At 37.1% G+C, this 15380-nt stretch overlaps 1 protein-coding gene across 1 annotated transcript in view; it reads left to right on the top strand.

Moving 5' to 3' along the window:
- The window catches only part of si:dkey-191m6.4 (rho GTPase-activating protein 22), a 77465-nt gene that overhangs the window by 38010 nt on the left and 24075 nt on the right, over nt 1-15380 (top strand). The window contains exon 4 of the mRNA XM_061909019.1: nt 13326-13454. Coding sequence (XP_061765003.1) covers nt 13326-13454 — 129 coding nt within the window. The remainder of the gene's footprint in view (nt 1-13325; nt 13455-15380) is intronic.

Genomic DNA, 15380 nt, shown 5'->3' with positions numbered 1-15380 from the left:
CATATTACGTCTCTAATGGCTATGCTGAGGTTAAATAGCAGATAGCTTATATTGCGCTACACACATCACGCTGATACCAATAATATATCTTAGCGGATGCAGCATTGTAAATATTGTAATTAATGTAAATAATTAATATGTATTGTAAGTAATGTAAATAATTCAATGCATATACTCTGATGATTAACTTGTGTGATGACTGTATTATGCTGATCGTATATATTTGTATCATGAATTGATTTACGTGGACCCCGACTTAAACAAGTTGAAAAACTTATTTGGGTGTTAGCATTTAGTGGTCAATTGTACGGAATATGTATTGTACTGTACTACTAATACATTCTACTAATAAAAGTTTCAATCAATCAATCAATCAAGCAGCTCCGAAGCAAAGAAAGACGGCTGGAGAATTTTGTCGAATACATTTACGGACAGATAATCATGTAAACACAACTTTTGAGTGTCTCAGAGTTCATTCATAAGACTGCGTGTAGAGGTTTGTGTATGCTTTATTATATACCTTGTATTATACAGTATATACCTGCTTCATTATCTTCCATCTCATTTGTATTATGTTCGGGAGTCCGATTTAAGACAGCATTTTCAATTTCCTTAGCTACCTCCTTTAATAAATCCCAGTTTCTTTTTTTCGGCCAAACTGTATGTATGTAGAAATGAATAAAAAACAACCAATCAATCAAACCATCGATGCACTTTAAAACATACTTGCCAACCCTCCCGATTTTTCTGGTAGACTCCCGAATTTCAGTGCCCCTCCCGAAAATCTCCTGCGGCAACCATTCTCCCGAAAATCTCCCGGGCAACAATATTGGGGGCGTTCCTTAAAGGCACTGCAATTAGCGTATTCTACAACCTTACGTCATGTCTGCTTTTTCTCCATACAAACTGTGTGTCAGTTTGTATGGAGAAAATATGCGGCTTTTTGCACACACACGAGTGAACGAAAGGCATACTGTACTTGATCAACAACCATACAGGTCACACTCAGGGTGGGCGTATTAACAACTTTAACACTGTTACAAATATGCGCCACACTGTGAACCCACACCAAACAACAATGACAAACACATTTTTGGTAGAACATCCACACCGTAACATAATATAAACACAACAGAACACATACCCAGATCCCTTGCAGCACTAACTCTTCCGGGACTCTACAATATATACCGCCGCTACCACCAAACCCCGCCCAACTCAACCCCCCCCCTCCATCTCCCGAATTCGAAGGTCTCAAGGTTGGCAAGTATGCTTTAAAATGTTCTGTTCTTTTCATCTGTGTAGCAAATAAATGGTCTACTCTTCATGACAATTGTTGCCTACGTTATTTTTGAACGGTATCTGCTGTCAAGTTGTATCCTGCGCATTAAGACTGACGCAGATCTGGTTTCCAATCGCATAATCCAGGTGTGTTAGTCCGAATTTTCGAAAACCGAACACAATCGGATTAAGGTGTTTCTATGGGTTGTAGAATTTCTTATTTAGAGCCGAACTATTTGAGAAATCGGACCAATTTAGTTCACGGACACATACTGACATGAAAAAATCCGATAAAGATCGCATATTGGCAAAAAAAAATCGAAATTGACCTGCAGTGTAAACAAGACCATAGACATACTGTAAATGCCCTCATCTTAGTTCATTTGAAGAATGCCGTTTGCATGATATTTTTATTGAGTAGTTGAACAAACCGACATTGCAGACAGTATCTCACATAGCTTGATTGACATTGTCTGTTTTTTTTAGTGTGCATACAAGTTTGTTTGGCAAAGATTGGAGGACAACCCATGGCACAGTTAGGGCACACACACTGACGGAAGGAGAGAGAGAGGGAGAATCTTGTCACACTCCTCTTCAGGGATTTACTTCTCCCCAGGGGGGCTGAGGGAAGGAACCTGCAGCCCACACTGCTCTATGAGAGAGGCAGGAAGAAACAGGGCAATGAAAGGACAGCACACATGGGTATAGATGTGGGACTCTTTGGACGGGATCCTGTTGGCGTTGGTACCGAGCATGCCTCCCTGGCAGCTTCAGTGCTACCTGGGTACTGATCTGCTTCCAAGTGGAGATGGCGCACCATGCTGCAAGGTTTAAGGCAGAGCCAGTAACAACTGCAGCCTGAACCGCTCACTTAGATATGGGGCCGGTCTGCTGTAAACCGGACAGACTGAAGAAGCAACATCTCCAAGGTAACAAGAAACAGATGCTGGAAACTTTTAACTCGAGAAGTAAGCGCCAAGTCAGGGTTTGGGGTGACAGACTTTCAGTTTAGGTAAACTAACAGAGCTTTGTCACTTTGTGTAGAGGCACTAGCTCCTGTTCTTGGCTGCTTTATCGAGATTGCATGGTTTCCACAATGTCTCGTACTGCATATCGTACAGAAACTGGTTACCGGTTACTCCTATTGATGAGCAAAGTGCTGCAATTTTGAAGAAAAGTGAACACAGCCAGGTGCATTTAAAGAGAGACACATTTGAGTTCTTCCCGCAGGGCATTCTAAGACAGAGTGTATATACAACATGGTCGAGGGTCTTTGTCCTCTGTCACACAGCAGAAATATTGTCAAGAATTTGTTGTGTCGACAACATGCTATGCTTGATGTAAATGAGGTTAGGGTGTTCATATATCAACAGGTTAGTTGTCACTATGGTCATGGTGTTCGTTTATTTTGACCACACATACAATTAAAATATGATTCATCACCTTTCCAATTGACCATTACAGCATGTCTGAAAAAGAATAGGAGGAAGCAGACTTTATTTAATACTACTTTTTGTTTCATAGCAGTTTGTAAGATTTGCTTGTACTTAAATGCCAACACAACAGTGAATAAACAAATACATGAGTAAGTACATTAATTAATATATAAATGAGTAAATAGATAAATATTAATTACATAAATAATGACTGCAATGAGGTGGCGACCTGTCCAGGGTGTACTCCGCCTTCTGCACAATCGTAGCTGAGATAGGCAGCAGCGCCCCCCGCAACCCCAAAGGGAATAAGCGGTAGAAAACGGATGGACATACACAATGAATATAATTCTCATAAATAAATAGTTACGTTTTTATTCACATAATGGAGGAATAAGATTCTCATTTTCAAAGGGGTTAAACATATGTATCACGATTCTTCCTCCTTCTTTGTAAACCCTTTGAGGTTGAACAGTGTCTTAAATTGGATCATATTACATTGTTTGATTTATTTGCTTAATCCATTCCATGATTTAATCCCACATACTGATATGTTAAAGGTCTGAACGTAATTGGATTTTTCTCCAAGGTTATATTTTTCCTCTTTTTTTGAGAATAATTGTTTTACATTCTTGGGTAGCAGATTGTAGTTTGCTTTGTATATCATTTTAACTACCGTATGTTCACACTTGCAATACCATTGCCGTCTATTTGTATTTGTGTGTGACTTTCTCTTCTACTGTTAGCATTTTTTTTAGTTTTACTGACACTCAAAAATAGTCTGCTTTTATCAACCCATCACTTTGATTTATTAATTTCTTCTGTTATTATTTGTGTTAGTTTCTGTGTGTTCTCTCAACAGAACAGTCGTGTCATCTGCAAAAAGTATCAACTTTAAGTCCTTTGCAACTTTACGAACGTTGTTTGTATAAAAATTTAACAATTTTGGTCCCAGTATTGATCCCTGGGGTACACCGTAACATACATGCATATTTGACATATGTGTTCACTGAGCTTCATGTATTTCTTCCTGTTGTTCAAGTAGCTTCTAATCCAGGCCTCTGATGCCACACCGTTCTAATTTTTTAATTAAGATATTTTGATTAATTATGTAAAATGCTTTTTGTTAGATCCATAGGAAAAAAAGGAAGACAGAGGGAAATTGTGATGATAAGAGGGGGATTAGACAGAGAGACAAAAACAACAACAGCAAACACATCAATAACAACAAAAACAACAACAATAGAACAACACCAGCACATACGATATGTACAAATGATGGTAAAAGTGATCGCAAAGAAGCAGTTAGTGAAATAAATAATACAGAAATGACAATGAGCATTTTTCCTCTACAACTGGAGCAATACAAATACCAATAGAAATAGCGCTTATGATAATGAACAATACCAATAATTTACCTCTATTATCAACAATTCAGTTGTTCAAATGCAACCATACATATATATAATGATAACTACAGATAAAAAAAAGGAATACCGAAAGATGGAGGGGAAGAGAGAGAGGCAACCTATATTTTAAAATAATTAGAAAATTGTGGACATATTTTAAAAGAATTAGAAAATTGTGGAAGTAAGGAACCAAGATGTGTATATTTGTAAACTGGTGTTTGGCCGTAGTCTTATAAATCAATACAACTTTTGCTATTTTTTTACCAAGAATTTTGTTGTTTCATGCTTTGTAGAGACTTTGTGTTAATTGATTCGACTCAAATGATGTAGACCACTGTTAGTCGCTCATTGGTTTGGTAGATGAACCATCGCCGCATACATGGTTAGAAATGACAAAAACAAACAGATATTGCTTTACCTTGTTGATGTGTCTTAAATAAGGTTTGGCGTCAATGGGAACCTGGTTTTACAGTACAATTCTCCCAGAATCGTCCAGATTTTTAAACAATGATTCCTATTTTCGATGCTCACTCTGCAGACCACAAGAATTAATGATCTACCTCAATAGCAGCACACAGTTAACTGTACCTTCATACACCGTGTGGAACCCCTCCTCTAAATCAATAATCCTCCATTGTGGAAAATATACGGCATAACTTATCTTTTATTATTACTGGAACACTGAAGGACGAGGCCAAATATGTTAGACACGATGACTAAGCTAATAGGTAAACTAAATTGAAACAACACAAAAAATAAGTGCTTAGAAAAGTTTACAAACTGTAGTTGGGAGAGCATCACAGCAGTAAGTAAGCAGTTATTAAATGAATAATTAGATTAATAACAGTAAGAAAAGGAATAATACAATAACTGTTATGCTGCTCCTTTGCTGTTTAGCGACGACTCAGGCACACATGTAAGAGGAAGGCAGAATGATCCATAAATAGACAGTGTTGATACCAAGGGTAGTGTCATGATGAGTGATACTAGAGTGAATAGATCATATTTTCATTTTCTTCTTTTCGATTTAATGTTAAGATTTTTTGACCTTGCCTCTTAAAATAATTTAAATCGAGAATCGTTAAGACCGGAACTGGAATCGTCAAATTAGTCTCAGCTCTGAGAGTTGTAATATTAGACCATCCAGAATTTTGTAATCCTGGTAAAGTACTAAGTCACAAGAATTCAACCAATCTCCTGTGTTGCCTTGAAACGATTCAAATCCTCACAACTTCCCAGGACTTTTCTTTTCTTTTATCGAAGTAACACATGCTGTAGTTTGTAATCAGAATCAGCTTTACTGCCCAAGTATGTTCAACCCACAAGGAATTAGATTTGGTAGACTGCTCTCTTTGTTCAACGTAGACAATAAATATTAAATATTACCGATTAACTAAAAATACAAACAAATGCTTAAATAATTAATATCTGTGAGGCTAATAGGTTGATTGGCAACAATAAATTGGCCCTAGTGTGTGAATGTGAGTGTGAATGTTGTCTGTCTATCTGTGTTGGCCCTGCGATGAGGTGGCGACTTGTCCAGGGTGTACCCTGCCTTCCGCCCGATTGTAGCTGAGATAGGCGCCAGCGCCCCCCGCGACCCTAAAAAGGGAATAAGCGGTAGAAAATGGATGGATGGATGGAGGCTAATAAACAATCGTGAAGTGGTGAATCGAGCAAAGAGCAAAAAGATGATGGACTAATGGCAGAATTTCAAAATAAAAGCATGCCACTAAAATAACACTGTTGTTATGAACATGTGACTAGGGATGGGTAGAGACTCTGGTACTTTTTTGGTGCTGATCAAATTCTGCCGATTCATGTAAAATCCAACGGTACCACGTCAGTACCTGGGTTGCGCTTGACGTCACGCCAGGTTGCCGACGCACTTCGACACTTGTCGATCACTCCAGCGCAGACTCAGGCAAACTACCTCTCGGTAATGTTGCAATTTCCAAACCCATAGAGGAAAATGACTCAAAAAAAGTAAGTTAAGTAAGACTCCACTTTTCCAAAAAATGCGCTGGCTTAATACTATAATGCATTGACTTTTTTTCTATTGACATGCAACTGATTAGCATTAGCTATTTTACATGGGGATTTCAGCACTTATAGACTTGTTAATAAAAACTACAATCAAACAACTGGTGCGCAATAAGTACAACACTTACAGTATTAACACTTTTTTAGGGAGAAACCAAAACTAAATTCCGCAAAAAACTGATCTGACGGGCCAACCAACTCTAAACTATTCATTACTGCCATTTAAAGTCTTGGATTTGCCACTGTAATTGCAATTTAATGTCATACTTGAACAAGAGACTCGGAAATGATAACAAAACAAGATACAACAACTGGACAGGAGTGATCATAATCAGCTCATGTTTAAATGTTTCAATAGAAAACAATCAAAAACAATTACAATTAATTTGAACACACAAAAGTACCAAAAATGAGTAACAGTATCGACTTCCAGGTATCAGTAATTGGTACTGTATCATTTTAAATGTGAATGGTACTTATGTACAGGCAACAGATACTGTATTCTGCTATCGCTTTGAATGAATGAAGCAAAGAACAGAATTGGTTACCTTCCCAACTGACTCACTGAGATGGGAGCGCTGAAAGGCCTCTAGAAATACTGACAGTATTGTAGCGAAATAATTAAGTATGACAGTGATATACTGTGAAACAAATTGCCACACAAATCTACACTAAAACCCTTGTTTATCGCTATTTGTTTCAGGTATTAATGAATTTCCATGAAATTAATATTCATTTATAAATTGAATGTTTTCATAATCAGAACATGAAACAATTCTTAATGGCCTTCTAAATACAGGTTTTAACATAAGAGCTCTCTAAACATGAAATAACCCTCACATAGTCACCTTTACACTAATTTAATCCAATATAGTAGACATAATCAAAGAAAATAAGACAATATACTCTACTAATTTTAGGGGCCATGGTCTTAGCTAGTGGCCAATACTACTTTAGTATTGCTATTTTTTAGTTCATTCAGCCATTTCTGTGCTCAATAAAGCTTAGTTTAAGACATAAATATGTAAAAAGTACTTTAAAAAACAATGGTAAAGCCATAGAAAAAAATAATGTGTGTGAGTGTGTATGTATATATGTTCATATATATATATATATTTATACATATATATATGTGTATATATATATATATATATATATATATATATATGTGTGTGTGTGTATATATATGTGTGTATACATATATATATACAGTATATATATATGTATATATATATGTATATATATACATATATATATGTATATATGTATTTGTGAGTAGAGTATATATGTACATATATATATATATATATATGTATTTGTGAGTATATATGTATATACATATGTGTTTGTATATATATATATATATATATACATATATATATATATATATGTGTGTGTGTGTGTGTGTGTGTGTATATACATGCGTACATATAAATGTGTATACCGTATATTAGCAAATATACGGTAATAGTAGCCCGGGCGTTTATTTCACAAAATCAATTTTGGAGAGGGGCGTTTAAAAGAAACAGGCGGTTATTTGCACAAGGCTTTTATTATTTTTGCACCAGTCTGCACCAGGCCAATATTTGGTTACAATGGTTACTGTCCAGTTGTTCTCCTCCTAAGGGTAAAATTGTTGATGCAGGAATCGATTGGGCCAGCCTCTCGTTGCACCAAACACCACCCTGGTGTCTCTCGTGACACTCGCTGTGGCATACAACTCCTTGGCCTTAATGCGGATCATTTTGCGGGACACACGGTGGTTCAGTCCACGAACGTGATTTATCCACTGACACAAATTAGCATCAAGCTTGTCGCTTACTTTCTTCCTACCTCCACCAGATAAGCGAGCCAGTATTCCATTGATTGGCGCCTGAGATAGTTGTTCTCCCTTATTTTGTTTCCATTCTCGTACACGTTTTGAGTCAACATTAAACTGCCTGGCCGCTGCCAAACCATAATTCTGATTCGCATACTTCACAACCGCTAGCTTGAACTTCAAGTCAAACTTTCTGTTCTTCTTCCCCCTTAAAGTATTCCCGTCCATCAGTAGTGTATCCTGTTCATTCAACTCACTGCTACTGTTGCTTGCCATTTTTAAACTTTTCCTCGTGGGTTTTTTGTTGTCGTTGAGTGTGTGTTACGCTATACGCGGTGACCCTTTGCAATATGTTGATTACCCAGAATCCCCACGTAACGTAAGCCATCACGGCACAGATTTAGTTAAGCCTTTGATTGTCATGTAACTCTCTTGACTTCACACGTCTGCTGTTACCGTAATTACCAGAATTTCTGCACCTTTGCTTTTCATTTTATCTTATAAATTGGGCTTAATGAAATCAGTATGATTTTAATCTAAATGATCCAAATAACAGCCCATGGGCGGCTATTTGGACATAGGCGGTTATTAGGAAGAGGCGGTTAATTCACAAAATGAGGTCTGACCCCGGGCGGCTATTAGGACATGGGCAGTTATTTGCTCAAGGGCGTTTATTTGGTAATATACGGTAATTGTATATATATATATATATATATATATATATATATATATATATATATATATATATATATATATGTATATGTGTATATTTATATATATAAACATACATATATATGTGTGTGTGTGTATATATATATATATATATATATCTTGATTGGATTATCCAGAGAATAGTGCTCGATACCGTGGTAGAGCGCAATATGTAGGTGTGGGAAAAATCACAAGACTACTTCATCTCTACAGAACTGTTTCATGAGGAGTTCCCTCAATCATCGGGAGATTTATATATAGATTTATATTTATATTTATATATATAGATATATTTATCTATTTATGACAATACTTAAAAATTAATCATGAAAATGCTTGAAAAGCATTTTTAGTTAAGTTTAGAAAATGATTATCAATCCTGATCTTGAGTAGAGAAATTTGAATAAAATTCTTATGGATTATTGACTTTTTTATAGCTTTTTTGTTTGACAGATTATTGTATATAAACAATTTTCTACTTCCATGTACATAAACTGTTTAATGTGACTCATTTAAACTGTTTCTGTGGCAGTGCCTCCAAGCTATACAATTTTCCATGAGTATTGCCAATGTCTGTGTGACATCATTAAGGAAGTTATGAAGTTAGAGCAGAGCTCAGGAGAAATATTTTGTACAAAGCTGAAGTCATTGTTCCAAGAAGAATCTTTTTTACTTGGTGTCGTATCAATTAAATTTCGGTTGAGCTTAACCAGTGTGTTGTTTTTGTGTGTCTCACTGCAATTCTTCCATTGATTTTGTGTGTCTGTCTGTTTGTGTGTGTTTAATCGTTTAACGATCGTGTGGAGAGGAAGCGTTCAGGCTCCTTAATGTCTGTGTCTTGCCTTTGCATTAATAATTACCCATGTATGGCATCTCTCCTGTACAGGCATGCAGTATCCATGGGCTATCAGGCAAATCCATATTTCTTACACTGTATGGATTCTTTGTGCTCTGTTGAAGGGATATATTAGACCATTATTTCAAGTGCACATCCGAGGGCCTGACCACATAGTGTTCATCATGATGGTGTGACTTTGCAAAGCTGGGTGACAAGGGCCTCTCACTTTATGGCACCACTGTTTATATTTGGACTCCCCATCTCACAGCTAAATGACGCCCACAAATACAATTAAAATGCACTTTTCGACAAAAAGCTGTACAATTGATTAATTGATTGAGACTTTTATTAGTAGATTGCAAAGTACAGTACATATTCCGTACAATTGACCACTAAATGGTAACACCCGAATAAGTTTTTCAACTTGTTTAAGTCGGGGTCCACGTTAAAGGGGAACATTATCACAATTTCAGAAGGGTTAAAACCAATAAAAATCAGTTCCCAGTGGCTTATTTTATTTTTCGAAGTTTTTTCAAAATTTTACCCATCATGGAATATACCGAAAAAAGGCTTTAAAGTGCCTGATTTTCGATATCTGTAAATCCACCGTCCATTTTCCTGTGACGTCACATAGTGACGCCAATACAAACAAACATGGCGGATAGCACAGCGAGATATCGTGACATTAGCTCGGATTCAGACTCGGATTTCAGCGGCTTAAGCGATTCAACAGATTACGCATGTATTGAAACGGATGGTTGGAGTGTGGAGGCAGATAGCGAAAACGAAATTGAAGAAGAAACTGAAGCTATTGAGCCAATGATTGCATCTTTTGACCACTGGAGCAACTTAAATCTGTCGATTGGTAAGTGTTTGTTTGGCATTAAATGTGGGTGGAGGGAAAGCCTGGATACAAATATAGCTACAAATGTACATACAGCTAGCCTAAATAGCATGTTAGCATCTATTAGCTAATATGTCTGATTAGCATTTAAGTCAATAACATCAACAAAACTCACCTTTGTGATTTCGTTGACCTTATCGTTGGAAATGCATCTGCTTTGAGTGTCGCAGGATATCCACACATCTCTGTGCCATGTCTGTCATAGCATCGCCGGTAAAATGTGCAGACCAAACGAGGGACTTTCGCATCTTTTGACACTGATGCAACTTAAATCCTTTGATTGGTATGTATTTGTTTGGCATTAAATGTGGGTGGAGGGAAAGGCTGGATGCAAATATAGCTACAAATGAGGCATAACGATGCAATATGTACATACAGCTAGCCCAAATAGCATGTTAGCATCGATTAGCATGCCGTGCTAATCGATGCACACTCCACGTAAATCAACTTGAATCCGTCCCTGATCGTGTTGTTACACCCTCCGACAACACACCGACGAGGCATGATGTCTCCAAGGTTCGGAAAACAGTCGAAAAAACGGAAAATAACAGAGCTAATTTGACTTGCGTGTGTAATGTGTTGAAAATGGTGGATTGCTTCCCATTGTGACGTCACGGGTGAAAGGTCATTGCTCCGACAGCGAACAATTGAAAGGCGTTTAAATCGCCAAATTCACCCTTTTAGAGTTCGGAAATCGGTTAAAAAACATATGGTCTTTTTTCTGCAACATCAAGGTATATATTGACGCTTACTTAGGTCTGGTGATAATGTTCCCCTTTAATCAATTCATGGTAAAAACACACAAAACAGAATGGATTGGTCTGTTTGTCAGTTTTGTAGATTTTCTACTCTCGTATTTATGTAAAAGGGTCTGCTCAATGCTGTCCGACATAAATGGTTGTTTGTATTACCCTCTAGTAAGGCAACTGTGCCTTCTAGTGGTAAGAAACATTTATAGCACATTGATTTTATGGGAGTTTTATTGTCCCACTACTACCAGGGTTTCAAACTCATTTTAGATGGGGGGCCACATGGACAAAAATCTACCCCCAAGTGGGCCAGACTGGTAAACTCATGGCACCATAACTTGAAAATAAAGACAACTTCAGATTGTTTTCTTTGTTTAAAAATACAACAAGCACATTCTGAAATTGTAAAAATCATCATGTTTTTGTTTTTGTTTTTGTTTTTTTTACACTAACATGTTGCGGTTAATAGTATTCTATCTTTATTTGTTGTTATTTATACTTTCTGAAAAAATTATGTGATAATGTTCATAAGTCAACTCATTGGTGGTAATTTTCAATCTATCAAGATAAAAAAAAAAAATCTAAATCAAATTACAGGGTGCTATTTATGTACCGTATTTTTCGGAGTATAAGTCGCTCCGGAGTATAAGTCGATCCTGCCGAAAATGCATAATAAAGTAGGGAAAAAAACATATATAAGTCGCACTGGAGTATAAGTCACATTTTTGGGGAATTTATTTGATAAAACCCAACATCAAGAATAGACATTTGCAAGGAAATTTAAAATGAATAAAGAATAGTGAACAACAGGCTGAATAAGTGTACGTTATATGACGCATAAATAACCAACTGAGAAGGTGCCTGGTATGTTAACGTAACATATTATGGTAAGAGTCACTCAAATAACGATAACATATAGAACATGCTATACGTTTAACAAACAATCTGTCCCTCCTAATTGCTAAATCCCATGAAATCTTATACGTCTAGTCTCTTACGTGAATGAGCTAAATAATATTATTTGATATTTTACGGTAATGTGTTAATAATTTCACACATAAGTCGCTCCTGAGTATAAAAACTGCGACTTATAGTCCGAAAAATACGGTAGTTTGCTCATTTTCCTCAACTGGTGCACTAACATCATGTGGTTTATTTTTTCGACATATGTACATAATCTACAAAAATACAAATAATTGCTATTGCGACATCTAGTGAACACATTTAGAACAGTGGTTTATTTCATTCAAAAATTTTGGGTGATTTTTATACCTAGCAAACTCATTCCGTACGTTTGACACCCCTGCACTACTATAATGTTACACTTTAAAATTGCTTAATTAGACAACATTTCTACAATATTTTTGTACATTAACAAACAGTAGCAATGCATTTAAATAATACTTATATTGAATTGTTGGCTCTGAAGCACGGATGTCCAAAGTGCGACTCGCGTCAATTTCGAAACACAAACATGTCCCAGATAGGAACATGAAAAATGCAACTATTCTAACTCCCTCCAAAAATAGAGCCTGAAAACCAAAAACAACTTCAAACGTAATTGTAAAACTAAATGTAATATCTGGCCCTGCGATGAGGTGGCGACTTGTCCAGGGTGTACACCGCCTTCCGCTCGATTGTAGCTGAGATAGGCACCAGCGCCCCCCGCGACCCCAAAGGGAATAAGCGGTAGGAAATGGATGGATGTATTAATTTAATATCTCAAAGGGATTAGATGAGGAAAGACAAGTTTGTTTTTGAGCACAATTCAGAGGCAAAGTGCTTTACAGATGCATACATCGACAACTAACTGAATACAATTATAAATACAAAAAATCTTCATGAAAATAATCATAAATATATCTAATTTACTTTTTTACCAATTCAAGTATTGGCAAACATCGGCTGCGATGAGGTGGCGACTTGTCCAGAGTGTACGCCGCCTTCCGCCTGATTATAGCTGAGATAGGCACCAGCGACCCCAAAAGGGAATAGGCGGTAGAAAATTAATGGATGGATGGATGGGCATACATCGGCCTACTTTGTATTGTTTTTTAGTTTGTTTCATGTACAACATGTGACACAAGTGGCCCGCGCATTATTCAATCATCATCCAACCCATCTGTCTGTTCCCACAGGTGGAGCAGGAGACAAGGACCGTGCACCAATCAGCCATGAGTCCTTCCTGCTCATGGCCAACTCCCAGACAGACATGGATGACTGGGTCAAGGCCATACGACGGGTCATCTGGGCGCCGTTTGGTGGAGGTAAAAGTAAAGCTCCAACGGAAAGTTTGTTTGGAAAGGAAAGTATTGAAAATAGATTGAAATGTAGAACCATTTTAACTTTGCTGTTTTTAAGTAGGGGAACAAAACATACTTCTTTAGGGCTACAGCTATCAATTTTAATTATCCATCAGTTTATTCGATCAGTTAACTAATTGAATAAAACTCACTTTATAGCCTAAATGCGTATTTTTGGGAAGTAGTTAAAAATATTTTTCTGCTTGACATAACCTATATTTTTTGTTCTAATCAATGCACATCATCAACTTTGAAATGTGTGCATTTATAAAAACTGATTAAAAAAAACGGCAGCACTCATATGTGCGCTATATTGTAGCCGCCATACCGATACTGTCTGCATTTTTAAAGTTTCTGGCACCTATGCAGCCTGGATGCTATCATTTTTATTAGTTAATCTTTAGATCCAGAACAATTAATTAATTAATTTGATTAGAGAAAAGCTTCAATTTGTGTTATGTTTTGATGAATTGTTTAATGAGTGTAACTAAAACATTTATTAAATGTACATATTATACATATATTAATGTACTGTATGTATTATTATACATACAGTACATTTTGGACACGCCTTCTCATTTCATTGCATTTTCTTTATTTTCATGATTGTTGTCACTGAAGGCATCAAAAATATGACACCTGTGAAGTGAAAACCCTTTCAGGTGACTACCTCTTGAAGCTCATCGAGAGAATGCCAAGAGTGTGCAAAACAGTAATCAGAGTAAAATGTGGCTATTTTGAAGAAACTAGACTATAAAACAGGTTTTCAGTTATTTCATCTTTTTTTGTTGAGTACATAACTCCGCATGTGTTCAGTCATAGTTGTGATGCCTTCAGTGACAATCTACAACATGGGTGTAAAACTCTGGCACGCGGGCCAAACGCCGTTTAATTTCATTTGGCCCTTGAGGCAATATCAAATTAACATTAGAGCTGGCCCGCAGGTAACACCATATTCACCGCTAATACTCATACTTGCCAACCCTCCCGATTTTCCCGGGAGACTCCCGAAGTTTAGTGCCCTTCCCGAAAATCTCCCTTGGCAACCATTCTCGCGATTTCCACCCGGACAACAATATTGGGAGCGTGCCTTAAGGGCACTGAATTTAGCGTCCTCTACAACATGTCGTCACGTCCTCTTTTCCTGCATATAAACAGCGTGCTGGCCAAATCACATAATATATGCGGCTTTCACACACACATACTTGGTCAACAGCCATACAGGTCACACTGAGGGTGGCCGTATAAACAACTTTAACATTGTTACAAATATGCGCCACACTGTGAACCCACGCCAAAAAAGAATGACAAAACACATTTCGGGAGAACACCCACACCGTAAAACAACAGAACAAATACCCAGAACCCCTTGCAGCACTAACTCTTCCGGAACGCTACAATATACACACCCCGCTACCACCAAACCTTGCCCACCTCATTTTTATTTTATTTTCGAATTTATTAGCCTGTAGAAAAAGTTAATGTTGATATTTACCTCAGAAGGCTGCAAATAGAAAAGAGGCATTCATTTTTTAAATAAAATTTTATTTAATATAGCACTGATGTTTTTTCGTTTGTTTTTTGAAAGTTGATTTTGCACTATTACGTTATATAAGCTCTGCCTGTTGTATGAGAGGAAGCCCGAGTACCCGGAGGGAACCCACGCAGTCACGAGGAGAACATGCAAACTCCACACAGAAAGATCCTGAGCCCGGGATTGAACTCAGGATTACTCAGGACCTTCGTATTGTGAGGCAGATGCACAAACCCCTGTTACACCATGCTGCCCTATTTAAGCCTTGCTTGTTCAATATTCATAGCAAAACTTGTTTGGGTCCCTATTAAAAGGTTAATTTGTTCAACTTTGGCCCGCGGCTTTGTTTAGTTTTA

This window comes from Nerophis ophidion, linkage group LG08, assembly GCF_033978795.1.
Source record: "Nerophis ophidion isolate RoL-2023_Sa linkage group LG08, RoL_Noph_v1.0, whole genome shotgun sequence".
NCBI classification, from domain to species: Eukaryota; Metazoa; Chordata; class Actinopteri; order Syngnathiformes; family Syngnathidae; genus Nerophis; species Nerophis ophidion.
The sequence above is the reverse complement of the archived record's forward strand: the minus strand, read 5'-3'. Positions and strand labels throughout refer to the sequence as shown.